The following is a 27926-nucleotide window of genomic DNA, read 5'->3' as shown; positions in this document are numbered from 1 at the left end:
ACAAACTCGGCTTCCTGCTGGCCGAACCCGGTGATGTTGACCGTTCTTGTAGCGCCTTGTCCGTACTGTGCAAACATGTTTGTCACGTCGGCTCCCTACCTTGTTCCAAGGAGCATATACTCTTCATCAAGAGAAGTCATTTTGTTGATCCTGCTTCTGTGGTCATTCGTTATTCACCCAGCGTCTTGTCGTCTGCCAATCTCCCAACATATCTGTTACCCTCCTTCACGCCAATCCGAGCGAGTGCATCCATCCAGTCAGGCTCGTATCAGACGGGAACTTGATCTTGGCAATGAGATGGTTGGCTGTTTCGTTCATCCTGATGGGAGGCGAGCTGAATGCAAACATGCACCTCTAGCCAACCGCCTATGTGCAAACTTCTTTAGGCAAACAAGCACGGTTGAATATGCTTGGAGCATCGTCCACGTCGTCTCAAATCATGCACGTGTTATCTGAGATGCAACCAAGCGAGACTTCGTTGGCAACCTGTCGTGTCCGGCCTTTCACACTCATTCTCTCAGTTCAGCCAGATGAATTTTCGATCCACACATACCTAGATTACCACTCTCGTCTTATATGTACCTACATATATTGAAGGATTTTCCCTCCCTTACTTTCGTTCTCTTTCGTCTTCTTCAATCAAACCAGTTCATTACTAGTACTCTTCTGCCCTGGTACCAAAGGTACTTACATCACTCCGTTCACTTTGACATCCCCAAGTAACACAAGAGCATCATCTTTCTGACTTCAGCGAATATACAGCTCCATTGACGAAAATGCCCAAACATAATATGACCAAATCAGATTCTTCACGAATTCAGTCATCACAGGTAAAGCATACTACACTATTAACGTTCAATAATGTTGTTTCTAACGAGATAACAGGCTAAGCGCGGTGGTAACATGAGCTCGGGAGGCTTTGCATCTCGTGCTCAGAGTTCTGGAGACAAATGGGCCGCTTCGCAGAGAACAAAGGCTTCGGGTTTCACTAGCCGTACCTCTAATTCGAATCGGCCCAGCACTGGAACTGGTTCTTGTATCATAATGTAGGCAGCTTCTCAGGCAAAGAAGGGCAAAGACGCAGCCTGGAAGGAAATTATCCTATCTAGGTGGAATACGCACATCAAGCCACCTCCACACCATTTGTTCAAAATGCACCTATCTTCTCAGATAAACCTCCAGAAAACCCAATGGTCCATCATCAAAGACATTCCTGATTTCATATCTCTTGTCCGCCTGCTTCAGAAGCTGCTCAAACTCGGCCTTCGTGCGTTGTTTAGCCCCAGTTGACCAGCATCACCATAACGACCTGGCGTATATTGCGCTCCTAATGACGTGGCCAGGTTCCAGGTTTGGGGATGGTGATATCGTTGATCAGTAGCGGAGTTTCGGGGCTCGAGTTCTTCAGACCAGGGACAAAGGCCTTGAAGATGGTGACCACGTCCTTGTCGGCCCAATTGTGAGTGCACTGGCGGATCAGGAAAGCCGCGGCATCATTGATAGTCTGGGGATCGAAGAAGCTATGCTGCATGTATCGCACACGGGGGGGGGGGGGGCAGTTCTTGGATGAGAGATTCCTTGCCTTCAGCGAGCATGTCGGCGTTGGGGTCCTGGACGATGAAGTCCAAATCGGGGTAGATCCGTTTCCAGTGTCAGACCAAGTCATGAGTCAAGAGGAGGCAGAGAAACAAAGACTTACCAGGGACATTAACGACGGTCCCTTTGAGAGCAGACCAGTTGAACCCGTCCTTGAGCAAGTAGTCAAGATAGGAGTCCATCTTCCTCAGGCCCGCTATAGCCTTCGCGAACCGCCGAGCCTTCTCCGGACTTCTTTGGTAGAACTCAAAGATGCCAACGCCATGTCTGGTGACGAAGGGGTTGAGGTTTTGGTGCGCCTCGTAAGGGTTGGCCTTGAGACTCACATTGCAATCAGCAGCCGGCTTGAGCATCTCATCAAGAGAGTAGTGGACGACGGCCCGGAGCTGCTCATCTTGCTGAATCAGAGAGAGGAGGGACTGTGAGAAACCCTTCTAGGCTGTAGCTCCTCGAAGATCCTGTAGGTCCTGAGCTGTCGGATGATACGGCTGGTACGGTCCACATCAAGGCCTGCCTTCTTGGCCAGATCCTCAACTGCAATATCCCCATGGCCGGTACGTGCTGGAAGAAGTCGAAGTCGAGAGTGACCTGAAGGGTACCCAGATCGTAGCCGGTTGCAGCAGAAGGCTCTGAGCCACTTCCTGGGACTGTCGATGAGGAGTCGTAGATCTTCCTTGGAACTTTCATCCACTGCTGTTTTGGGATCCGTCGAGTTCGTTGTCCTTACCCCTTTACAAGATACTCCTCCTGAGATCCCAGAAGAGAGGTATGGCCAGTGCGGCTTGCGGTCACTCGAGACTGTCTCGTATTTGCATGCACTCTTGGGAGACTGCCATACTCGACTTCCCGGCATCGTCATGTCGCTTTTGAGGCAGCTGTGTTGCTGTTGCACTTGTGAGCGGATCCCTCGTTTCCGGATGACGATAGCTGCCTGAACATGTATCAGCAGCAGCAGCAGCAGCAGCAGAATATCACACCCCGGGTAGGCCCAATACAGGCTAACATACACATGGTCAATAGGCTAGCTTGTATGGAGGCTGTAGAAGGAGCTGTCAAGCGGCTCAAGATGCTTGCCGAGGTGAGCAGCATGGCGGATGTTGCGGCAAGCACGCTGGTGGAGCTGCTAAAACGGACGACGACGACGACTTCGGAAAAAGGAAGTCGCATAGAGGTAGTAGAAACAATCAACTGGAGACAGATGCAAGCACATCGGAAAACTTGCCAAGGACGATGGATACGATCCATGTGGCAACCCAGAACGATGGCCTGCAGGTACCCCAGGGTCAAGGGCAGGAGTATGAGTCCGTCGAGAGCTTGCACAATACTCCCAGGACAACCACGAGCTCCTTGACGGGTGAGACGGTGGTCGACGAGGCTGCCATGGTCACGAGCTGGAATACCGGGTCTTGCGAGTCGATGGATGTGAACTTGTCGATGGATATGCCCTCCTTCCTGCAGGACTTCATCTCGACGACGATGGCGGTGGGGGATATGGCGACCTAGTCTGCATTTGATGAATCCAGCATATTTCGGCAGGATTCAGAGTACATGGGCGATGCCCCAGCAACAGAGAGATAGGTAGCTAGATGAAATGGAAGTACAATGGAAGGTTGAAAAGTTGTAGACAAGCCGAAGTTGGATGGTGGTTGAGTTAAATCCGAATATGATCCTGCAATGAATGAGATGTGACATTATCTCAACAGCCTGCTTGCTACTGTGATTTTCTTTAGTATGGTAACTGCCCTGGCTCACTGCACTGGGACTCCCATCTTCCTCCTGCAACAAAAAGTCTTGGCACCAAGTGTTAGTGTTAACGCTAGGTTGCTCGCAAAACTATTAACACCACCAAAAATCGCCCTTTTTACGGTCGATATCACAACAACTGCAACGACGAAATGTCTACACCTCCGCCCTCCGGGGCCCCCAAGCCGCCGCCGCCGGCCGTAATACCGGTTAACCCCCTGCCAGACACGCTTTGCGTCCCGCCCCCGCCCCCCACGACGGCGCAGTCGGCCAAGAGAGCCCGGACTGCGGACGAGGAAGTCCGTCACGCCCACACCACCACCACTGCCAACACCACTAGACACATCTCGTCCTTCGCAGAGACGGTCATCTCCGATGCTCTCGCTAAAGCTGAAGTCTATCGTTCCATCGCCACCGTCCTCGACTCTGAACTCGCCCGCATCTCCGTCGTCTCTCCAAGCGAGAGCGAGAGCGGGGAGGAGTGATCTTGCCCTTTTCTTTTGTCTTTTCCTTTGCTCTACAGGTCCCGCCATGCACTGGCGGCTCGCCCATGGGACGATTAAACTGGGAGTGTTGGGCCGCGTTTATGCTATGGGTAACACATGATTTACACTGGCAATAGGCCTCGGTTTGCCCTCGGATTAATGGCTTTGGTGGACAGTTAGGGCATTGCTCTTAATTTCGTATGCTAGACTCACCGGTGCGGCACGTCTCATGCCCTACGGGAGGCGGAAGTAGACTTTAAAAATAACAACAACAACAACAGATCCCTCGTCATCAGGAAGCGACTGAGGTACCCATCCCGGCTCAGCGCCATTGGTCTCTGGCGAGTCGACCTTTTCTTCTGTCGACATCATTGTGCAGTCAGCTTGGTTTCTGTTCTTTTCTCATCTGCTGCTTTGCGGTCTTGTCTAGCATGTCGGCTCTCGGTTCACGAATCTTTAATCATGTTCTCGACCTAAGGTTTATTGTGTTGTCGGTTTCGGCACCATTGCTTTTGTTAAATGCAGCAAACGAGTCAAGACATTTGGCATTGAGAATACCTGGAAAGAGGCTCACGAATCGGATGTATGGTAGTGTAGAAGCACAGTGAGATGGTCAGGTCTTCTAGGACTTGGAGTTGATGGATATATTGTTGGGTTGGATCCGAAACCGAAGTTTCTCTACGTCTCAAAGTCCCACCTTCCCCCGGGTCTTATGTCAGCATACCCTTTCTGAACGGAAAGAACCAGCCATTTAACCAGCCATTTATGTCAAGAAAAAACCAAGTGTCTCAGTGCTCAAGTGGCTCATGACCTTATCCTTTATTTTCTTCTACTCTTGCTGTGCTCTACTCGGTTTCTGTTCATGACCAACCTTTTGAAGCCATTCCGACAACACCGGCCGGTTTCAGCCGGTCTTGCTCCGGCCTTTACGGTCTGATCACGCGTCCAACTGGATAGCCTTCAAGGTACACTAAATCATCCAAGGAAATAGGTCTGCCCAATATATCCGCCATCCAGGTGAGGCCTTGGGAGACATCTGGTATCTGGAGAACAATTACAGTTTTCTTAATATGCGTTGTCTCTCAACAACCCTTGAATGTTGCAACTCAGGTTTTCCCGCTTCGGTTGCCATACAAGTTTGATCAATCCATGGTCTCCGCTGTGTCGATTCACACCGAGCCGGGATGGTGAAGGGCTGCAGCTTCACCAGCGCAGGTTGGGAGACGCCATCAAACCTTTACGACCAGAGAAGGTGAAGTGCCAAAGGTTGAGGTTCCGTCTTTAGGTTGGCTTGGATGTGCACCATGAATTATTTCAATTACTGCCCTTCCCCTAGATTTAAGAATCCCATCTGCACCACAATTCCGAACCGACTTTTTTTGCTCGATATCCAACGTCGCAAGCCCGATTTTCGATAATATTTTCGAGAATACCGCAGCCACCACACAACACCGGAACATTTTCTCAGTCGTACAGTTGAGTAGGTAATTGGTCTCCTCAATCTCAACCTCATGCTAACTATTACTAGATCTGTGCCACAATTCCGAAGCGACCTTCTTCTTCGATACCCAACTTGGCAAGTCCGATTTTCGAAGTCTTTCAAGAATACCGCAGCGACCGCACCAGTCGAAGTACTTCCTCAGCTCAACAATTGAGCATTTGTTCTATCCCAAGTCAATCTCTTACTACTATCACTGTATGTGGTCACTGCTGATCCCTCTGATGCCACTAAAAGTCGTGCTCCGGTCACGTACTAGTACACCACAGACTGACAATCCCTCAGATCACCAAAATGGGACGACGCGGAGCGGGAACCACCCACAAGAAGTGGGACCCTGCAACGGGCGCAAGCCCCGACAAGGGCGTCAACATGCAGGTGGTGTTCGACAGGGTCAGCCGTCGTACCGGCAGGTACATGAAGTTCACCCGGTTTTCATGAGGAATGTGAGCCGGCCACAGACCGCCCACACATCACAGTGTACTGGCTGGAGAGTTGGTGGAGCAACCCCGTTTACGGCGAAGACTCGGAATACCGGGTCAAAGCCACCGAGGACATATGCAGAGCGGAGGCGGCCCGTCTGGGCTTTAGTGTCGTGGTCATTCGTGCTGGTGTGCACAATAAGCGCAACCAGCACGATGACGCTGGCACCGTCATCACGAGAAATGACCCGCGTACAGGCCGCACCACGCATGACATCGTCGATGCCGATTGGCATGTCACGGTGTTGATGGGCAACGACCCAGATAATTTGATTATCCATGGTCACATTTATTTGGTCTGGGACCACCTTGTGCGCCAGCAACGCGGAGTGTTTGGCTTACGGAAGCTCCCTCATGGTGAGAGCCAGGGCCCCACGGCCTACTGGTCCCTGTGTTATTTCACAGGGCCGGTTCGTGGGGGCTACCTTCTTCCATGTGAATTTGGTAGAGTGTCATCAGAGTTGATAAACGCAGTCATTGTACCAACTCCTCGGGCAGCTTATTTCTTCGACGCGGTTTTACCTCCATTCCCCAGCTTCCGACTTCTAACTCTCTTCTCGGCCTCTTCAGTTTGTCTTACCTGGCCATGTTTTGTTTCGATTGCTTCACTCCGGGGCTTTTATAAATCAGTGGCTTTACCTGCTTCAACTATCTTTTAGCAAGCACTTCGCTTTGTTCCTCCCAGCAACGTCGCTTCTTCCTTTTCTCAAGAAATCAGGTTATCGATGCCATCCATTTCCCATTTTCTGTCCACAAGACAGTCTGTTGGACTCACAAGTGACCCCCTAGCTCGGCATTTCAACGCACAGCGTCACCATCTCATTTTTTTATTTGGCATTTCTATCGTTTTGTCTCAATCAGCGGCGTCCATCAGTGTGGAGTACAGGCGTTTCAGGAGTTGAAGGAGTCTTGGGATAGTTTCCACCAGTTCTATCACTTGTTAGCTGATGTAAAAGGCAAAAGCCCATGAGAACTATCAGGGGTAGCCAGTACCTGGTAAGGTCGAGGAAGGGAAGGAGCTAGGGGACGGTGGAATGATACGGTGTCTCTACATACCTACCTCTAAATTTGATGTATTGGACCTGTCTCAGGGCTTTATGTGTTTTCGTTCTGTGATAAGTCCTCCTGTCGCCATTAACCAGTGTTGCTGTTGTGAAACTTACGCGTTGCTCGTTGTCGCGGATATCGGAGTTGGTGGAGCGCCAACAGCACAGGCCCACGGGGCTCCGACCTCCGCACATGTACCCCGGTACCAAGCTTTCGTCCACAAAAAAGATATCACTGTCTGTTCATCGTCCCAACATTCCTGCAGGGCAGTCTAGTTCTTGGCATGCAATGAGATTGACATCTTGGCATGTCTGAAAGGCGAGGGCGAAGAAAGAATCGCGGAGTGTCCAGGTGCAAGGTACCTGCATGAGCCCGGGCCGCCGGCATGGCTCCGTGCTGGACCCAGAGCACCATCTGCCGGCCTCTGTTTTCCGCAGCCACCCTTTGTTTGCCATAATGATGAGCGAGAACGGCGGACACAACCGATATAAAGTCTTATCCAGTCGGTTGATTTACACTACCAAGTCGTGGATCAGCGGCAATACGCAGCAATCGGGTCAACCAACAGTCTGATGCGCAGAGCCTGCAGCCCCCTGACGCATTACCCAGGATGCGCGTTTGTGTGGAGGAGCACACACTGTCAAGGCAAGATTTCCCGTCCTATAAGCGCTCCTTTCTTCTGACTCGGAGACAGGTTGTGAGCCCAGGCAAGCACGATGGCTCCCCAGGTGCTTCAGTTCATCCAGTCTCGATCCAGCGACGGCAAGAGCAAACCCTGCGAAACAAATCTTCCGAAAAGAACAATTGGGCCAGTATTGAGATGGATACTGGCTGCCTTTTACCACTGACCGAGATACATGAACCGATTGGGCCTCATCATGCAATTTTTACGCCTTCGATGTTGACTTGGACGTTCATGGTCTCTGGGGTCAAATGTGATATATTCTTTTATTGTGTATGGCGCCTGAATCTCATCTTGATTGACCGGGACGCAGGGCCCACGTGTGGTGGAATGTTCGAATGAATCTTAAGGAGAGGAATGACTTAATATACATGATTCGTCTGTGTTGCTAGATCTACGAAAGATGTTCGTCCTTTTCAGCACGTTTCCATGGTGTCCACTTGCCGATTCTGGCCCTTAGATTCTCCCTAACCTCGTTTCGTTTCCGAAAGATATAATCGTAATCTGCGCTCATTGATTGAATAGATATAAATTCCCGCGGTTTCAGTCGTGGCATGAGAAGTAGAATTGGCAATCAAGGGCAGTTCCGTCTCGCCCAACACCGCAGCGAATTTCGTTGGCTGAAGATCACCCAGACGGTAAACGTAAACATGGTGAAAGAGATGGTGTACGCCCAGTAGAACACGAAGTGTTTGGGTTGATCCCAGCCGAGTGAGGCAATGGTAAAAGCGCCGCGAAGAACGTTCCCGGTAGGGAGGCCATTGTGAGAACGACGATGGTCTTCATGGCCGAGCCGTCTTCACGAGCGGCGGCCGCAAGGTCGCGGCTTGCCAAGGTCATCTCAAAATTATGCGCTGAGTCCTTGCTGAATAAATAGGCTGATCTCTGTAGAATAAGAGTTTGGTGAGTACGAAGGCGACTATAATAACTCATAATTTGGCATCTAAGCCTTTGATACCTCAACTGCACACTGGTGGAGTTGTGCTGTAGTAGAACCATAGCCGTATAGGTACCTCTAGGTTATTAGTTGGTAGGAACTACTCACTAATGAGACTTCGTTGCATGCGCGTCTCTCGGCCAGTTGCACCCCTTCTCTGAGGCTTTTCATGGCCCTGCGATGGAGTTGGATTGCAGATAATATGTTGTTGGTGCTTTGAAGTGTACTCTCAGATTTTGCTGACGGCGGCAGTGTCGTTGCCATATCTTTCAGGTACTGATACAGGGAATCAATGCTGTCGAGGGTGGTTGAAATTACAAGCAAGGCACGCTCAACGAGGTTCCTCGAGTCATCTTAAAAATTCATCCAGTCCTGGTCGCGACGAGTGCCGGGGTTACCGTATGAACGTTCAGCAGTGGACATGATGAACTCAACTTTGAAGTCGAGAAGGTGACGACAAGTGGTAAATGCATTTACCGATATGACAACGGGCAAGTATAGAGGGGAGTGTACGTCCTCCTTGAAGGCCTCCATGCAATTCACTATCGAGGCTCTCTCAGAAAATGGACTAACACTGATAGGTAGCGGATGGTGGCCATGTTTCACGATGGCAGCACATCTAGCGTCAAAGGTGGGGGATTTTTCATGCTGCCGGATTGAGCACATGAATCGTGTGCTTGGTGTTCTGAAATGGACTGCCGCAATGCCTCCGTCGGCAAGACCGCCTCAATACTCGAAGATAGGGTAGAACCCACGAAGAATGCTGAGAGACAGCGGATCAGATGTGAGGGTATGTAATATATCCTCAAAGGTTGCCTTGGTCATTTCAATATGGCTGCCTAATTCATGGCGGAGGTGGTTGCGGCGCCAGTCGGTGCTGGAGAAAACAATCTTGACGCCCGCACTACTAAAAGCGGGAGCTGGCTGTGAAGGAGATACCGCCTCAATTCCCCGTTCGAGGAAGTCAACAAGGAATGTGTCCTCAATTGCTTCAACATAGAAGCTGTCTGTTGCTCCCAATTCATTCTCCCTTGGCCATACTTGATAAACACGTGTCGCATTGCTGGGATCTTCTGAAAAATACCACGGACGAAGATTCCGGTACTTGGTAACATGAAAACGAAGGCCGTCCATTGTGTTGCAGGTCTAGTGTCAGGCAGTATCCGGGGAAATGAGAGTGGAGGTTAAGGTTGCAAACGGGAAAGACGTGGAAGTTTTTGGGGCCACCAGGAATTCAGTCGGGCTTTGATGTAGAGAGCGTTGATATATAGGTGAGGGGCGGCAGTCATGCCCGCCACTGTGATGGAACACAGTACGCCAAGTGTGCCTGGCCAGCGGTGCCTTCCACGTCGTGTCGCGAACGCAGGTCGAACTTGGGGTTCAGGGAAAGGCATATCATGGATTGATACACTGGACTTCAACGCATGGTTACCTCTACCTAGATGAAGTTAATGACAAGAGGACGAATGCTCGCTACATACAACCTACCTTGATAAGTGTAAAGACAGGCAGTCACCACTCCTTCGGATCCTCAGCAAGGACGATAGAAGGATTGGTGATGGACAACGCAATGGAACGGCCGAGCCAAAGAGTTGGCATGCGCTCTGTTTCCGAGTGTTTGGTTGACAAGGACATTGAGCGGCCGGACATGGAGCAAGGTGAAGCAAGAAAATTACAGCCCTCGAGGGACATTTCGCGTAGATTGTTTCAAGACTGCAGAGGCCCGCGGACCGTCCATGATTCCCAAAACGCATGTCCAATCGATTGGAAGTGAACCCCTACACGAGAAGGAAAGAGGAACATCACGGCATCTAAATCGCCCTTTCTGCAGCGAGTTTACAGGGGCTGCATGCAGAAAACACAGTGCCCATCCAGGTTTCTCCTACAGTCCGCAGTCACAGCGTTGCCTGCCATGAAACTTCCTCGGTCGCAGCGGGACATCACCACCGGTAAACTGGAGCAAAACACCATCACACCATTACAACTCATGATCATCACCATCCTTGTCGTCAACTCCATCTAATCGATAGCGATAAATCGCGCATTATGAGGAAATCCCCAAGACTAGTTCGATGACAATATTTGCACCCACTGTAGTAGAATTCATTGCTCCGTACCTAATGCTGGCTAGTAGGCATTCTTCTGGCTAACGTTACCACCGTCAAAACGACAAAGGGCGACCAGCAACAAGGTATCATGTTCCCACACTAACCTGCTGTGAACTGCCAGGCCCAGACACCTTCATCGCGGCCAAGGAATGCATCTGTAGAACCACTGCAATGTCATTACAATACCAGGGACATCCATCTTAAGACTCCCGGGGATGACAGGCACCATGTAAGCAGAACAATGGCGGAGTCCCACGCAGGACGACGATGGTCATCTGGTTCTGTGTCGCTCGGTTATCACACCCATTCCTATCTCTCGGCCTCCTCCTTCATACCATCTTCTTCCCTTGCTCCTCATCCTCCCCCAAGTCCTCTCCTCGTTTGCCACGCCAAAATCCCCAAGGCCATTTTGAGCACAGAGGTAACATCTTTACCCACTCCTGCACGCCCGATCGTTGCGTCAGAGCAGCCCAGATGGCAAATGTGACGACGGTAGCAGGGATCGTGAAGGCCCAATACATGACGAAGTGTCTGGGTTGATTGAAGCTGCCAAAATAAGGCATCGCAAAGAGCGCCGCGAAGAACATGCCTGGAAGAAAGAGCATGGTCAAAATGGCAATGCTCTTCATGGCTGAACTGTCTCGGTGAGCGGCGGCTGCGAAATCCCGACTGGCGGCGGCTGTTTCAATGTTGGTTTCTGAGTCTCGGTGGGAAAGGTGAGCTGAAATCTGTGGGAAGGGTGTGGGGGGTACGGTTAGCTATGGTGTTCTCTGTGGGCAGGGCTGCTTTCATGACTTGAGGCTGCTGATAACTACCTCTAGAGAAAAGCAGTCTGCAGACGTGTGAAAACGAGGATGTAGGGAAATCTCACCAGCGACGCCTGGTTCCGAATGCGAAGCTCGCCGTCGCGCAAGGCCTGTCTCAAACCCTTAACCTCCTCGCGTAGGAACTGGATGGCTTCCAAGATGTTCTTGGTGCTTTGGACCACCTGCTCGGTTCTAGCCGATGATGGGATATCTTCGGCCATGGCCTCAAGAAACGTCCATAGAGACTTAAGGTTGTCCAATGTGCATGAGACAAAAGCTGCGTGAGTTAGGGCGAGCCCTATCGATTCACTTTGCTTGACAACTCTTTGTCGATCGATTGGCGTACCATTATCCAGGCCATATGTTCGATCGAAGCGGCCATGGGAGGTTGTCAATGCCGCTAAGTGCACACACCGTTGGATGGTGGTGAGGGAGTCCCGGCAATCATGAACTGCGTATACCGATAGAGCAAATGGCAGAAAAAGAGGGGAGTGCGCATCTTCTTTCAAGTCTTCCAAACAATCGAAGAGGTGTTTGACTTCAACTAATTGTGGTGGTCCAGCGTCCTGGGTAGCCCTTAATGCGACGCACCGTGAATCAAACGCAGTGCCTTCTTCGTGCTGGCGGATTGACAACAGGAACCGAATATTGCAAGCCCTGAGTCGCATGGTCACTATACCGCCGTTTGCAATGCTGCCCAAAAACTCGAAGAACTGGTAGTAGCGTACGTGAAACATCCGGTTGAACAGGGGGTCGGGGTTCAGCGTTAGGATAAGTTCCTGGAAGATTGACTCATTCATGAATATATAAGTCTTCGCTTTCGTAGCAACCATGATCAACTTGACCCCAAAATGGGGGGTCCGGTTTTCTCCTTCATCCTCGTTACCAGGTGTGCCGAATGCCCAGCCACCACGTTCAAGGAATTTAGCGAGAAGCAGATCGTCTGCATATTGGGAGCGCCAATGGTTAACTCCTGGCCCAAGTAAGTCCGGTAGGATTTCAATGGTAGTAGCATTGTTGTAGCGCCTGTCAGGTGGGAAGTTGAAGTCCGTTTTTTCTTTGCGTGCTAGAGTCCGGAGTCCGTTCATTTCTAGGTACCGTGGGTGAGGTGCTTGTAGGGAAGATAAAGATGGCGGTAAAAGAGTAATGCAAAACTGGAAGGCGACAAAGAAGGAGGATCGTGAACCCATTCCGGCCTGATATATTTGGACTCAAACAGAAGTCGGTGCCACCGTCAATCCAATGGAGACCGCCTGGCAGTAGTCTCCAGGGCGAGCAAGGCGTCATCGTCGCAGGGCGCCGCCATTCCGGCCTTGAGGCTGCCTAGAGCCTGTCATCCGCTGTCCGATAACCTATTGTTTCGGGCTGTGCCTCTGCCGGACCGCTTGTACCACCCCAAGACGCCAATGGCGAAACCTGAGACCTTGCGCCCATCAGGCTACACGTGCCTGAAGAACATCTCGGTTACCTGTATTTTATCATGGGCAAGCACATATCAATGCTCGACAACTTGAGGCTGTCCATGGGAAGAAGCGGAACAGGGATCTTGGTACTGCATCCAGCCTCAGCTCTACTCCTTTCCTGCTTCTACAAGGCTTTGACTTAAGCCCATGCACCGTTCTTATTCCGTCCACGTGTCAACCTCAATGCAGCCTCCATCGCCAGCCCCACATAGCCCTGCGCTTAGTGACCCATTTTCCCAGAAAAATAATCAGGGCCAGGAGGAATCCAAGACGAAGTATTCAGGCAGACTGTGACAAGGGCAGTATTCTGGGCTTGGAACAGTAGTTCAATTCAGCTGATAAACTACTTTGGTCTCGAAGGCCTTGTTGAATCCTTTCAAGCCTTTCCATCCAGGCTGGGGTTCCCGACCTTCTTATGCCAAAGCCTTCCTTCCTTCTGCTGGCCTGATCTGGGTCATGAGGCCATAAGGCATCTATCTAGCGGCGTGCACCGCTGTGCTTACATATGATCCTTCCCGAGTATCTTCCTCCAATATCCTTCCTTCCTATGACGCCAGCGTCGTCACGGGTACCGCCCTATCGCCGCCGGAGTGCCTTGGTTGGTTAGGGATCGTTCTTGTGACAGCAGGGTTTCCCTTCTGGCCTGGCTAGCACAGCCCGATATGAGGGGCAGTGCAGCCGGCGTACATATTGTTGGCTGGAATACGCCAGGGATTATTGAGGGGATTCGGGTAGGTTGTGCTATCGGTCGAATAGACTCTCCGACCGAGTTGGCCTGGTTGCCTGAAGCATTTTGAAGGGTTCGAGAGGCTCAGCCGTGCGGCTCTGCGAGCCTCGTGCTGCTGGGTTAGGGTCGAGGTCAAATGTCCGTGTGACACAGACTCCAGTCAAGCGATGACATGACAATGCATCGATCAGGTACCCGAGGAACCTCATCTCCCACCTTGTAACTGAACACACACCGCTGTACAAGACACCAAACAAAAGCCGGGTTATAGCTCCCGCCGTGCACCCCGGATCTTCTCGCTGTTCGATCGCCGTGATGTTGAGAAGATGACTTGTAGGGCGAGGACGTGATTCGAGTCTGGTTGGTTTTTTGTTTCTGTAGCCATCTCCTGGTATTGCATGAAGCTCCTGGGCCCAAAGATGCTTATCACGGTTCATGTAGGTAGACTTTGTCGAAGTTGTTGAAGAGTGGCCAACGAACGAGAGAAGTTCTGCCACGAGCAAAAGTAAATCTCCTTGGCCAAAGTCTTTCCTCAAGCGGCGGGACTGCTGGAGCTGATCATCTCTTCCTTCCACCACTTGTTTCTGTAGATATGATCAAATGCTCGTTGCATATCAATTTTGTCCAGCCTGTCCTCATTCTTGTTGTACAGAGGCGTGTAAATACCCATCGAAACCCTCCGCAGAGGCGCGTAGACACGCATCCCCAACCTTTGCATCATTGCGTAGATTGTTAGCACCCATTTTCCCACCAGTTGATGATGAATAACTATCGCCCATAGAATGAAAGTAGCAACGGTGAGGGGGATGGCGAGTATCCAATATACTACAAAATGCTTGCGCTGATCCCAGTTGAGGGAAGGCATTGATAAGAGGGTGGACAGAAACGTAGCCGGTAGGAAGGCCATAGTGAGAATCGCAATGGTTTTCATGGCTGCGTGTTACGATCCAATCGTTGAGCCTCATGTAAGCTAGATAGATTGACCAATCAGATAGGACCCGGGGTCCCGAGTCTACGGGACCACGGGACGGACCCGATGTCCCGGGCTTTCGGGACCACGGGACGGGGTTGAAGACCAGTATATAAGAAGGCCTCCCGGCCTTCGTTATACCTGGTTCTTCAGCAAGCAATAGCTATCACAACCTACCAGTACCTTTTGGCTACTACTCCGTTACTCTATTGTTCTATCCCAGCGATAATACTCCTGTGCTTGTAACGGTTCGTCACACTGCGCTGTCTTGATGAGCCGCTTGAGCAAGGTCAGGGGTGGCTTTCGCCGTTTCAATATTTTGTATAGCGTCCATTTGGTTCAAATAATGAGTCCTCTGTTTAGTGGATTGAATTGGATCAGTATGGTAAATCAAATACACGTATCGTGTTCGTGACATCTACATCATACAGTTTCCAAGGGGAGTCTTACCATCGATAAGTAACTGTTAATCCGCATCTCAACAAATGTAAGTACCTCCCTCAACCCTTCTAGTTCCTGTCGGAGTTTATAGAGTGAACCAAATATGCTTTCGTTGCTTCGGCAGACATTGTCGGATTTCGCCGTGTCAGGGAGCTCCTTTGCCATGACCACCAAATGGCGCCACAGTGACTCGATGGTGTTAAGCTCCATCTTTTCTGTTTCCAGCTCGTTTGGGGTATTTTGTTGAGTAAATTGAACCATAAGTTCACGATCGACTTCGTGCTTTTTGGGCGTCTCGTCTGCGTGGTCTGCCGACTCGTCTCTGGACAACCATCTCATGGCCCGCCCGTCGACAAGGCCAATGCGCCCCCGATACTCTTCCAGAGCATATACCGAGATAACAAATTGCAGGTAGAGTGGTGAATGCGAATCTTCTTTAAAGGCTTTCAAGAACTTCATAGCATCAGTCACCGGTGATTGGTCGGGGATGTAATAGGGCAGGTGAACATGTTCCTCAAGAAACGACCCTTTCTGCAGCACTCGGTCAGATACGGATATCCAGTTCATGAACGAATGCGGAGAGATCGGTAAGAAGAATACATCTTGTGTCGAATTCAGGGGACTTTTCGTGCTGACGTATGGACCATATATACTTGATGGAGCGGGTGGCCAGGTAACCAGAGACACCTTCGTTGTCGACAGTCCGGCCCAAAAGCTCGGAGCCTCGGAGCATCCCATAAGAACCATCTTCCCCAGTCGAGGATGAGGATCAAGAGCCTTCCACAAGCGACTAAAGTTACCCGATGAGATGTCGACATACTGGCGGCCCAAGCTATCTATGTTCTCGTCTTTAAGTTGAGCGAATGCAATTTTGACGCCCGTATTTGTAAATCGTGAAGGTTTAGAGCCGGGAGGTAGAAGTTTATTGAAGGAATAGCCGCGTTGGACGTACCCTGCCAGGAAGAATGCTGCTCTGATTTCTGGTGAGAAACGGTACTCAGCACCTGGTCCATGGGGATTCGGCCATATCTGTGCGACGGCGCAGGGAACGATGGGAATCTCGATTAATCTACCCCTTTCTGTCCAGTGGGAGGTACATTTGGCAGTCACTCGGCCATACACCCAATCTGGTCCGGTCTTGAACATCATACGTTCTCCATCCTTATCGTTACAGAGTTTCCGAAGGCCGTCCATACCTCTAGCCACAATGCAAAAGTGGAGAAGCGTCGTTGATGCCGTGAAGTTTTGCGCGGAGATCGGACCGGGTTGATGGTAACAGACTGGAGGAGATGAAGACGGATTCGGCGTTCTTGCATGGGAGAGGAGCCAAGTTTCAAATACCTTCATCGAGCGGTCAAGGCAGCAACGGCCACGGTCTTATCAGATTGGGAGCTTCCACCTTGATGTTGGCACCCGGCCCGTCTGGCTTAAGGGCAGCTGCTTCCGCTCCTCGGAGAAAACCCCCGCGGTCCGATGATTGTCTCATCGCCCTCCTTAGTTTGCATCTGCGTGTTGCAGGTAGAAAGAGCGAGGCCAGAATGAGAAGGCACAGTTCAGGACTGATTCAAGAAGAAGGCATCGGATACCACGACGCAGATAACCGCAGGTCCAATCGAGAGCAACGTACCCCTCATTTCACGGCGAAAGAACGAGCATGCAAAGTGGTTTCTGCGACAAAATTGCAGCTGTTACATGCAGAACGCACAGTGCTTCCATTCTTGTTTACAGTGCTCAACCTTTTCCCCCAGCAGCCACCACAGGACACCGAGGTCGCGCACAAACTTGACCAAAACACCATGCCCAGCATCACCACGTCAACATCCCAACATCGGCCTGAGACATTATCAGCACCATCAGCACCGCCGGCATCCCGACTCCATTTTGAGACCATCCAAACCATTGCCAATGCGAACAGCATCACCTTCCATATTCCCTTCGTCCAGACCTCAATTGCGCCTCCAGCCTCCCATCAACGCCCATCACAGTAACCACCCCATGTACAGTCACAGAATGTCAACCACAACCACCACCACCCCCTCTAAACCTTAACAGCATAAACCCCCTGACCCCCACTGACATATACAACCCCCTTATCCCCCTCCCCCCTGCCCACCGCACAGCTCGTACTCCCACTCACCGTCGCCACCGTTTTCGGACTCGGCTTCTGCTGACTGGTATCCACCTCCACAAGACTATTCTTCCCATTAGTAGCCACATACACCTTCATGCTCCCCTCGCCTGGTCCAAAGCAGAGATCATCCCCCATCAAGTTCGTCCAAAGCGTCGTCACTGACCCAACAGCCTGGCCAGTGACGGGGTCAAGGGTAAGCCGATGGAACGAGTTCTTGAAGATATTCGTGTACCACAGTGTGCTGTCTGATGAACGATACCGCAACCCGTCGATACCGAACGGGATGCTCCCGCTAGGAGCCATGGTAGCGTCCTTGATAACCTGCTCATACGTCCCCTTATTCACGTCCAACCTGAACACCACGCCTTTACCCGCATCTCCCACCAGCACCGACTCATTAGTAAAGGTACTCAAACCATTCAGATTCCCCGCCTCAGTAATCGTCTTGATCAGCGCGCTCTTCGGCGGAGTGGAAGTGAAATCCACGCGGTAGATGCCCTTCCCGCCAATGACGGCGAATAAATCGGGAGCGTACTCGACTATGCCTGACAAGCCGGAGGCGCCGGAGATGGTCAGGGCTGTGGAAGAGGTTTTGGCGACGGGGTCGATGGAGATTAGAGCGGCGGAGTTCATGTTTGTTGCGAGGATTTGGCCTGTGGAGCGGACGGCGAGGTTTTCGATGGAGGAGAGGCGGATGATTTGGCTTGCTGTTGCTTGACGAGGTGCGACGGGGGTGCCGGGGAGGGGGGTGGCCAGACCCAGAGGGACGAGGCTGAGGGCCTGGATGAGGAAGGTGGTGGAGAGCATCATGAATGAGTGATGACTGTGATGTGATGATGGTGAAGGGTGAGGTGGTTTGGTGTTCCAGGTGAGTTTGGAACCCTTACAATTCTTCGAGGTGAGTGATGGGGTCAAAGAGGTGATTGTTCACTCGCCGTTTGCGCTTCCAGTTCCAGAACTGGACTTCTCCATCCGTGACAGGATGCCGGGAAAGAAGCAGTCATATGCCCCCTTCCGGTCACACGCAGAAAAAATCTGCACGCCGAACCGCGTCGTCAACAGCACAATATCCAGATGGTATTCCCTATGGGACATCGTATTTGTACGTCTTGGCAGACATTTGGCTCATTACCCCTAAAAATTGGAGCCGCACTACCACACGGGATCCGGGGTAAGAGGCTAAATGCCGGGTCTAAGATCAACACCCGAGGCCAGAACAGTCTCTTCTCGGTTTTGCCCTGCCATCTCCTGCCGTGGCCACCAGCGCTGGGTATTACCGTATTAGCCGGGTGATTGTCCTGGGGCGGCATAAGAAGCGGTGATATGAACAACCACTTTGAGCGTCTCCCGGGGCGGCATAACTCATGGTGATATGAACAACCACTTAACCTGCGACTGGCTGTTAGGATTACCAGTGATCATCGTATGATACCTGGAACCTACCTGTCACCTACTCGGGGACGGGAAGACAACTTGTAACCGGCCCCGAAATGGCAGCATAAAGATCGATATGCAGCGTACCTCTATACAGCGGAGGTCTCTCCGAGACTAGATGACTTTCTGTCATTCATACCTAGTGTAGATTGACGCCTAGCCGGTTGCCGGGACCACCGGGACCACTTTTCAACTTCCGGGCCTCTCGAAGGCAGCTAGCTCTCTTTGAAACCCTCGTTCCATCAGCAAAGGGACATTGATGTTATGATGTGTTCGGTTCCAACTCGGAGTACTGTACCACCTGCGTGTAAGTTTCTCTGCCAGTTTGCTTGCTTGCTTGCTTCTTCGAAGCACCCTTGGACTGTTGAATTACCAATCCCTCTTCCTCTTGGCCGCTTGGCGAGAATAGCCGCCCCGACAAACTTGATGATCATAAACGGCATTTTGTGGCACCTGCCAAGTAGAGTCTGGTAACTACGTATCAGGCCTGCTTTTACTTGTTTTATCTTCAATTGGGCAGATATGCCTTGGCCTGACCAGGCTCGTGAAAGCTTGTGACAGAGCCTCATCTCCACCTCCTTAGACCCATGTGCCCATCTCATCATCTCCTCATCTCATCAACCCCCATCCATGTCCATCCACCCCAGGAAACCTCTCAAGTCAGACTGCCGAGTCCCAAATGACCACCCAAACCCCAGATCCAAGAGACTGGTACTGGTACTGGTACTAGTAACGGGCAGCTGTGATTTGTGAATCAAGGTAGTCCTCTCAGACAAGGCCCCTTAACCTCTTAGGTAAGGTATCTTGTATCTCGCCTCTGGCGTATGACTGATGGTGAGACAAATCGAGATCTCCTTTGGCTGTCCTTACTGTCGGTATCGGTGTCACCAGCGGTGTAACTTGTCTTGCCTCCCGGCCTCGCCTACACCTTCCTCTCCTGTCCTGTCAAATGTCAAATCCCAGGTCCAGACTCTCGAATCTCGATACCCTGCCCCTGTCCAGGGAAATGCGGCTCTTCAGTCGGTGTCGCCACATGCAGCGATCCTGGAGACCCTTTCTTCGCAAGGGGCTAGTCATGTCGTACAAGACTAACTGAACTGAACTCCGTTGGGAATTCCACTTACATGCTCAGGCCAAGATGATTGGTTAGTTCCTCCCCTTTTCTCGCGTGCATCTCTCGAGTCTTGATGCCCGCTCCGTGGCAGTGGAGCAAACATTTCCAACCTGCAAGTTCCAACAGACTGGTTCGTTCGCCTGGAAGCGCACTGTACGATGGCGTTTGCCCCCAGCCTGACTGCCCCCCAGCTTGCCTAACCAGCATGAGCCCTGTCTGCCTTCCCTACAGTGTTGAGTGTACCTTAGAAGAAGTGGGGCATTCCCGAGCACTTGCTTGCGGCTTGGACAGATTTTCTGACAATGTTTCCGAGCTGTGTCGGATGCTTGCTTTTCAGCATCTGCTTCTTCTTTTTTTTTCCTGGGGAGTAATTGTATGGATGGGGTTAAGCACCAAAAATCTGCCGGCATCTCCGACGCTAGTTTTAGTAAGTACTGTTGTATAACTGCAGGTATGCAGAATGTGTGCAGGATACGGTGCATGCGTAAATATTGCTGCCGAAACAGTTACTGAAATGGGAACGACGAGAAGATTGAGAGAGATGAGAGAGAGATATCTCCAGGAAGTTCGATAGGTAGGTATTAATGAGTACATACTTTTGCATTAGTGGAAGAACTATCGCGATTCGATGCTCTCACGTAGAAAAGAAAGACATTACTTCTGTTTCCGTCGTCGGCATCGTGAGCTTTCTTTCCATCGACTTCCGTCCGTCCACCCCTTGAAAGACAGAGAGATGGCCAAACGCTAGAGTTCAGTGAGGTAGAGTCCTGCGATATAAACAAAGGGCAGGTAGATGATGATGATGATGATATTACATATACAACGCGGGCTCGCTCGCTGATAGCTAGCTCTCTGAACTCAAATGCAATAAGACCTGTTGTGTGGTGTGATGAAAGAAGCATTGTAAACGCCCGTCGCCTGTTGCCTGTCGCCTGTTGCCTGTCGCCTGTCGCCTGTCGCCTGTCGCCTGTCGCCTGCTGGTATGAGGAACCGTAGCCTTGAGATATCGAAATCGGCCCTAGGAAAAACAGAAGAAAAAGAAAATCGCTTCCCAACATCAGTCGCCATCGCTTCTTTAGTATCCAAACATTCAAATCCCCATATATGCGCCGTGAACCCCATTTCTCATCCGTTTCCTTTCTCCTTTCATATCCAAAAACTCCTAGATGAGATCACCAAACAGTATCAAAGAAATGAAGTCTGAAACTCCAAATGCATCGGCATTCCTCCCGCGCCGATGGGCATCCCGTTCGCACCATACCCTCCATGCCCGCCGTGTCCGTGTCCATGCGCATGTCCACTTGCCTCCCCATTACCTCCCTCCTCATCGTAAAAGTGCTGCGCGAACTGCACCTGCCCATTCTCATCCATCCACATCGTTGGCCCATGGGGTGCTATCGATGATGATAGCAAATGCAACCCTCGACACTGGTTCGCCACGCCCTGCTTCACCAGATTCGTGATGCACCTCTCGCTTCCATCAAACACATCATAGGGGTAGATGACACTACGCTCGCTGACAAGCTTGCTTTGATCGAATGCTCCCCTTTCCAGCAACAGTACCGCACACCGTAGGTATCGAGCCTCCATGTACACATCGGTCCTAACATCCGTCCTTTGAATGGCGTATTTGATGAGTTGTAGGGGAGTGTTGCCGCAGTTGTTCATCACGTTCACCTGTGCACCATGCGAAACAATGAACTTGACAGCAGCGACGATGCCAAACTCAGCGGCGTAGTGCAGCGCCGAGTTACCCTCGGTGTCGCGCTCGTTGAGAAGGGCTTCGATGTCCTGCTTGGTGGTCTTGGGGCCGATGCCTAGAAGGGTTTCGAGGCGCTGATCGAGGTTTGCTTCGCCCCCGTTCTTCTCAGAGTCCCGGCCGGAGGCGATCTTGCACAAGAGGCGCATGACAGGCGTGCGTTTGATGCATTGGGCGCTGCTGGCGGTGCTGCCACGACTCGAGCGGCCTGTGTAACCGCTGCCGCGCCAGCTGTCGGAGTCAGAGGTCATGGTAATGCGGGTGGAGTTGTTGCAGGAGGAATCCCCCATGAACTCGGGGAGATAGCGCCGGACGAACTCTTGCTCGTCGCCGAAGATGCGGTGGAGTTTGGGCGATTGAAAGGAGAGATTCTTGCGGATGCAGTGCCATAGTCGCTCGTCAGCCGAGCACTTATTGGCGACAAGGAAACGGGCCGTCCCGTGACCGACTTCGCGGAAGAGACAATGGAGGATCTCTATAGGGAAGGTCTTTTTTGGGACCAGATGTTGCAGAAATGTTCGCTTTTCGACGTCTCGCTGGCAAAAGTCGAAGCCGCGCGACCGTAGATGTCGGACGAGGTTGATGAAGGATGCCGGCCTTAGCTTGGGGTGGCTTGGGGGTTCATAAATGTGGAGAAAGGTCTCTCCACGAATGTTAACTGCCTGGATATCATCAGTGTGTCGTAAAAGCAACAGCAAAATCGAAACACGGGCGCCCCATCGGGCAGCGACGTGCAGAAGAATGTTGCCATATCTGTCCACCATGTTGGCCTCCTCGTCGGTAACAGTAAACTTGCGAAAAGCATGACCTTCGGTCTCTTGGGCTTCAATGGCCTTGGATAGCCTTTCATGCACACAGGGAGGAGAGCTGGTTGCAAGGCGAATAGAGCAGCACATAGCAAGCAACGCATTGTTCAACTCCTCCGTCTTGGGGTTGACTGAAGAGTATTTCTTCTTGAACAAAGGATTCTGTAGCGCCTTGGCTGCCTTTGTTTTGGTTGCTGATGCCGATGGCTTGTTCTCCTCCAGCAGAGAAAGAAAATCATCCCGACTCAACTTGCTGAGGGCAACGGTGGGACCGTTCTCGCTATGGCCAACCCCCTTGGAAGATGCTGATGACGAAGAACGAGCCAGACTGGAAATGCCCGACGAGATGCTCGAGAGTACCGATGCCCATGACCGCCTCTTGATTGCTGACCTAAGGGACTCGGAAGCTGACTTGAGAGAGCTTGACATGGACTTTTCGGACCTTACTGGTGACCTCTCCCGATGTGAAGGAGCCCCATGGGAGGTGTGCGAAGTCTCCGGTGAGTTGACGGGTGACTGGTGAAGCTGACATGAGGCATGGGATGCATGCGAGGTTTCGGGGCTTGCCGTGGCCGACTCGGATCGCAAGGCTTGTGGTGGTGATCGGGCGGGTTCCTGACGGCCCCGGTGGTGGTGGATGTGTTGATTACCGAGAGAGTCTCCATCCAAGTTCATGATGATATCAGAACCCATGCCCCCCATGTCCACCATACCCACTTCCATGCGACCGCCCATGAGACCCGTCGGCGATCTCCACTCTGTGTCGGCGGCGTGGCGCTGGTCTGGGTCGCCGCCTCGCGTCCTGTGATCTCGGTTCTTCCTCCTCATCCTCCTCTCGGCCCTAACTGATCTGAGAAAGCGCACTCGAACCAACATGGAGGCAAGGTCCCTGGGCCGCCAGTCATCGATGCGACGGTCCGGTAATAGATTTTTAAGGTGCTTGTGAGAATTTCGTTGCCTGTGAAACGCGACGATCTTTGGGTCAGCAATTCGGGGGCCTGGGTGGTGATCGCCGTCACACATGGTTACTGCAATATCACGGAAAAAAAGATGATCGCACCTTGGGTCAAAAGTGCCATCCTTTAGCCTCTCAAGAATGCGCACCAGGGGCAGGCGCTCGCTTTGTGTGCAGACATAGAGGCGCAACAGCTTTCGCTGTTTTGAGGGTGGCCATGGCTTCTCGCGTCTTCCGCGGCGAGGATACTTACCGGCGCCCGGAGGCGACGAAGTGCTCTGTGTGGTTGCGACTCGTACTTCCATCACACCAACCGGTCACACACTACACACACTATGAGAGCAGAGCGGGCGTCGCTGTTGTGGTTGATGAGTGGGTAGCCGACATGGACGGGTGCAGACGGCAGAGCGGGGTGTGTTGTTTGTTTGTCTGAATGTGGTGTATTCAGTAGTGACGACAGCTCCACTGGTGCGACAGATGATGCTGTTGTGGCTGTTGTTGATGATGAAGAAGATGATGATGATGATGATGGTGTCGATGTTGTCGTTCAACCCTTTGCGACACAAGAGGCAAGAACGAGCGAATGACAATGGGGGGTTTTCGGGAGGGGAGCCGGCAGAGGTTTAAGAAGGAGGTTCCGATTTCTGTTGACAGCCCAAAGTGTGGTCGAGTACGCCAGTGTGGTCCAGTGTAGCGACGGTAGCGTTTCGCTTGGCTTGGCTCTTTTTCCAGGTTGTGTTGCCCCCTGTTCGGGATTGCTCCCGATATGTCTTGGTGTAGGGCAATGGTGCGTGTTCGCCGGTGGGTGTTCCGTGGGTTTAGTACTCGGGTCGTCTGCTCCTCTAATAACTCGGTGCAGTAGCGTTGGACAGCAATGGCATCCACCAGCAGGATTCTCTCTGGTGTTTTGAATCCTAGCCTGTTTTTGTGTTTTCTAGAAAGCCGGCAAGTCGTCTGTCAGACAGACGGAGTGTGCAAAAGACTGCGTCCAAATCTACTAGCAGTGCATGGCGTCAAAGAGACAAGCCGTCTCGACATCGGTACGGTGTTGCGGGTTTGTCATGTTGTCTTGTGGTGTCCCAGGCCTGCCAGGCAGCCAATAACGGGGCTAGGGGGGCGAGGTATGGCTAGGGTCCCAGCATGCCAGTGGGACATGGACATAGTGAAAAGACGCTAATATCGGCGCGGTTGCTAGTTCATGATACAGCCCATGGAACATGTTAGTTCAGGTCCTTTTCCAATCCTGGCGGAGACCGTGTTAGTGTGGTGTAGAATAGTGGCAGGACAGCAGAATCATGGTACGTATGCAGGTCTGTATCAAGTAACGGCCGGTAGGACAGCCGTGGGTAGGCTAATTTGGGCGTAGGCCGCCATTCGCGAGCTGGCCGTTAACCGAGTTCTGGTTCGGTTGTCTCTTGGTCTCCTCTTGAAATTATATTCCTCCACATTGTATGTGTTTGTGTGTGAGTACGTATGTGGCACCCGTTTGAGCGTTTGTACGTGTACGTGCTTCGGCAACATTTTGCTCTTGTTCGTTTGTTTCCGCTGACAGCAGCTTCAAGCGGGGACACATGGGTATGCAGCTCGATTTGGTAACCCCTCGTGGCCTCCGGTACGACCTCCGGATTGCAGAAAGGGAATCGGAATCCATCCAGCTTGTCCAGGGTCTGTTGTCAAGGAGAGGCTGTTGTAATGTATGTACAGTACATTACAGTACAGTGGCCGTTGGCACACAAATAACGGCTTGGTGGAGGTGCCCGTCAAGGTGGAGGTGGAGGGCAACCATGTCGAGCATGTCTCTTGTCTGATGTTCTCTCCGTCTCTCTCCAGTGTGTCTTTTTTTTTTCTGTTGTGTGCTGTGCCGCAGCATCTCCGGCTTGGCAGTCTTGCTTGATTACGACGTTACTGTGGTCGTGGATAGCGAGGATACTGTAGTCTGTAGCGAGGATACCTCTCGCTGGTAGGTAGAGAGCTAGCGGGCAGCTGAATGGATCTGCTTTGGCTGCTGATATCTCTGCTATCTCGAGCTGTTGAAGAAGCGCCAAGCGGTCATTTCCGTAACGACTCCAGTATAGCGACTGAGTTCAAGATTACGGACGGCGCATTGGTCTAGTCAGTCATCAGTTGTCAGCGAGGGGATTCCCAAATGTCTCCGTCGCCTTGTTGATTGGCCGAGCATTCACAAGGCGGGACGACCGTTGGCCTCACCAGGGAATAAAAGGTACTTTTGGCATGTGGTGTAGGTACTTTACTTACCTGTCATCCATCCCCCGATATTGGAACAGAGGAGGGAGGCGAAATCCCACACAATTACCCCAGACTCCTGACTCTGCCTATCCGTGTAAATCAAGGGTGTCGGGTGGTCGAAAGGATTGCGGACGCGGACGGCAGCGGAGCGGGAAGTGGGAGAGGGGATGTCGATGTCGATGTCGATGTCCAGTCCTTGCAGGTTGCAGCAGCGAGGTCCCAGTCCAGCACGGTCCAGGCCCCTGAGAAAGAGCAGAACGGGCGGGCCCTTAATTCGCAAATTGCTGCATTGAAAAGTCCACTGAAAAGGGCAGATGTCTGCAAATGTCCCACTGGTCAAAAACATGCCCGGACTCCGGAGAGGCTTGCGACTGGCTGGCACTTTCCGTAGTAGCTCCCTAGAGGTACACTCCAGTGCTCCCTCATCAGAGATCTTTCAGCGCAGAGGGTTCAGTTCCTTCCACTGCAACATTTCCTGGAGACGAGGTTGAATTGGTGTGTCAGTGCTAAACAAGGGCCATTCTGATTGGCTTGTGATCTCAACCGGTCGATGGCCGGTCACTGTCAATTGTGCGCCCCACAATTTCCCGTCGTTGCCCCTCCTTTTTGGTGTTCTGTGATTGGTTGACGCGATTGCATCTTCAGCAGCCAGTGCTGCGTGGCAGGCACACTTGAGCTTCAATCGCAAGGACAGGGCAACAACGGATCTCACTGGACTTGGTTGTCTCTTTCCTTTCCTTCCCGTTTTGCCGTTGTGAACGTCGTTGACACTGACAGGAGAGGGAAGAACGGTGTTCTCGGTTGCCTAAGGTACCCCAGAGGGCAGCCAGTCTTTCGCTGCTGTTCTTCAACCTCCATCAGATTCTTGGTCAGTCGTCTCATCCCTTTGGCGACATCTTCAAGTTCATCCCAGACAGCATCCTTGACAATAACGTACCCCGTACTAATCACCGCACCCTTGCTCCTCCAACCCCCTGGCCAGAAGCCGTCAATGACACCTCTCTGATCCGAGAACCGAGAATCGAAACCGAGCCCTGTGAGGAATAATCCAGGTACAGTTCCTGTTTTTCTTGTTATTTTTCTTTTTTTCTGTCTTGTCAGATGGTTTCCCGTCCCTCCTTTTCGCCGCATTGTTCTCCTTTTTCAGTCACGGAGCCCGGAACCGCTCAATTGGGATGGGCAATCCGCACCAGCGCTGCAATTCCGGATCTTGTGAGGCACAATCATTCATTCAACAGTCGTCAATCATGACTGAGAAAGCGCTTCCAGAAACCCGAAACCGAAAGTTGTCGATTTCATATCTTCTTTGACCAGGCAGGAAGGGGGAAAGAGATCCTATGATTACATACAGTACAACAACATCGTAACATGATTACAGCGGTGTACGTGTAACGGCGATTGACCACGCCGAGGTCCACGCTTCCAAGTCCATGCCATGCCCCCTTGGCATTTGCTCCCCTTTCCCTTCCGTTGCCCTTCCCCCTCATCTTCCTTCGGCTTCCTCCACATGTTTGCCCGCCTGTCAATGTCGAGCTGTCATTCAGGGCATCATGTCATGTCGGTCTGCTGTCGCTGTCCGTCATTCCCGAGATGGGCCCCTTTCCCGCGCCACGGACAACATCTCGATGGAGGTGGGCGTGGTCTTCGATGCATATTCCTGATTTGACATATTCCCCGATCATCTCTTCCTCATCTGGGAGTCGGGTGCTACCAAACCATGTTATTCTTTGGTCGGTTACCTTGTCTCTATCATCACCAGATTGAGTTTGAAACATAACAATGGAATTATACCAATCTGGCTCCGTTCCTTTCCTGGTATCTCGGAATCATCCCCTGTTCCATCAAATTGCACCAGAAAACCGTCTTATTCTAGGTGCTGAACATGGAGCCTTGCTTGTCTTCCTTGCCCTTTCCTTGCCTTGTCCTGCCATCAAAACGATGGTGCTATGCACCGTACCTGTCAATATCAAGACATGGCCAAGTGGGATCGCTTCTTACCTGGTCCCTCATTTCTTGTGGTCTGCTTCTTCAGTGTCTTGGCCTGTCGCCCTTCCCTCACCTTGAACCCTTCACCGTAGCATCGTGGATGTCCATCCAATGTCGGTTTCGTCACAGTCGCTTGTTCACTCCCGAACCATGGATGAAGTTCAATCACCTTGTCACCCAAGACATTCAGTCACAGTCCCTCACCCACATCCTCACCTCCCTGACTCCCTGTCCTCACCACCGATCGTCAGTGGAACACCACGTTTTTTTCCCACTTCAGTTCTTCTACGTATAAGGGGAAAGATGCGATTGGTTCTTCATACCCCGGATAGTTCTCCAACCGCGTCTTACGGGTATTAGCCCCTTTTCGAACGGAGCATGACGTTACAATTTACCCTCTAACGTTACGCTGCCAACAAGACTTGTCCATCCTTCCATGATTCGTGTTCGTCTATTTCTGCCGTCTTGGGCATCTAGATCGTCAAGAGACAAGGCTCGTCTAATCATAC

At 51.7% G+C, this 27926-nt stretch overlaps 8 protein-coding genes across 8 annotated transcripts; 3 read left to right on the top strand and 5 right to left on the bottom strand.

The window, feature by feature from the left end:
• The first annotated feature begins 427 nt into the window (after positions 1-427).
• On the top strand, positions 428-1247 carry SMAC4_12770 (uncharacterized protein). Its single transcript, XM_024655836.2, has 3 exons — positions 428-683; positions 763-830; positions 886-1247. The coding sequence occupies exons 2-3, from the start codon at positions 777-779 to the stop codon at positions 1048-1050; spliced, it is 219 nt and encodes a 72-aa protein (XP_024511660.1). The 5' UTR covers positions 428-683; positions 763-776; the 3' UTR covers positions 1051-1247.
• Positions 1248-1327: 80 nt separating this feature from the next.
• SMAC4_07010 (uncharacterized protein) lies at positions 1328-3062 on the bottom strand (the record flags this gene model as incomplete). Its single annotated transcript, XM_003349610.1, has 6 exons — positions 1328-1504; positions 1659-1994; positions 2027-2286; positions 2435-2527; positions 2604-2784; positions 2922-3062. The coding sequence occupies 6 exons, from the start codon at positions 3060-3062 to the stop codon at positions 1328-1330; spliced, it is 1188 nt and encodes a 395-aa protein (XP_003349658.1).
• Positions 3063-3491: 429 nt separating this feature from the next.
• On the top strand, positions 3492-3824 carry SMAC4_13690 (uncharacterized protein; the record flags this gene model as incomplete). The annotated part of the gene is made up of 1 exon (XM_066091546.1): positions 3492-3824. One exon carries the CDS (start codon positions 3492-3494, stop codon positions 3822-3824), a length of 333 nt encoding a protein of 110 aa, XP_065946971.1.
• A 1722-nt stretch (positions 3825-5546) lies between these two features.
• On the top strand, positions 5547-7046 carry SMAC4_09369 (uncharacterized protein). Its single transcript, XM_003344178.2, has 2 exons — positions 5547-5725; positions 5802-7046. The coding sequence occupies exons 1-2, from the start codon at positions 5617-5619 to the stop codon at positions 6461-6463; spliced, it is 771 nt and encodes a 256-aa protein (XP_003344226.2). The 5' UTR covers positions 5547-5616; the 3' UTR covers positions 6464-7046.
• Positions 7047-8160: 1114 nt separating this feature from the next.
• SMAC4_13689 (uncharacterized protein) lies at positions 8161-8373 on the bottom strand (the record flags this gene model as incomplete). Its single annotated transcript, XM_066091545.1, has 1 exon — positions 8161-8373. The coding sequence occupies one exon, from the start codon at positions 8371-8373 to the stop codon at positions 8161-8163; it is 213 nt and encodes a 70-aa protein (XP_065946970.1).
• A 1873-nt stretch (positions 8374-10246) lies between these two features.
• SMAC4_09370 (uncharacterized protein) lies at positions 10247-11605 on the bottom strand (the record flags this gene model as incomplete). Its single annotated transcript, XM_003344179.2, has 2 exons — positions 10247-11306; positions 11450-11605. 2 exons carry the CDS (start codon positions 11603-11605, stop codon positions 10908-10910), a joined length of 555 nt encoding a protein of 184 aa, XP_003344227.1. The 3' UTR covers positions 10247-10907.
• Positions 11606-17023: 5418 nt separating this feature from the next.
• On the bottom strand, positions 17024-17923 carry SMAC4_09371 (uncharacterized protein; the record flags this gene model as incomplete). Its single annotated transcript, XM_003344180.1, has 1 exon — positions 17024-17923. The coding sequence occupies one exon, from the start codon at positions 17921-17923 to the stop codon at positions 17024-17026; it is 900 nt and encodes a 299-aa protein (XP_003344228.1).
• Positions 17924-20235: 2312 nt separating this feature from the next.
• On the bottom strand, positions 20236-24089 carry SMAC4_09372 (uncharacterized protein). Its single transcript, XM_003344181.2, has 2 exons — positions 23290-24089; positions 20236-23187 (listed from the first exon to the last, which is right to left on the bottom strand). Exons 1-2 carry the CDS (start codon positions 23487-23489, stop codon positions 20850-20852), a joined length of 2538 nt encoding a protein of 845 aa, XP_003344229.2. The 5' UTR covers positions 23490-24089; the 3' UTR covers positions 20236-20849.
• Positions 24090-27926: the final 3837 nt, after the last annotated feature.

This window comes from Sordaria macrospora, chromosome 4 (genome assembly GCF_033870435.1).
Source record: "Sordaria macrospora chromosome 4, complete sequence".
NCBI classification, from domain to species: domain Eukaryota; kingdom Fungi; phylum Ascomycota; class Sordariomycetes; order Sordariales; family Sordariaceae; genus Sordaria; species Sordaria macrospora.
The sequence above is the reverse complement of the archived record's forward strand: the minus strand, read 5'-3'. Positions and strand labels throughout refer to the sequence as shown.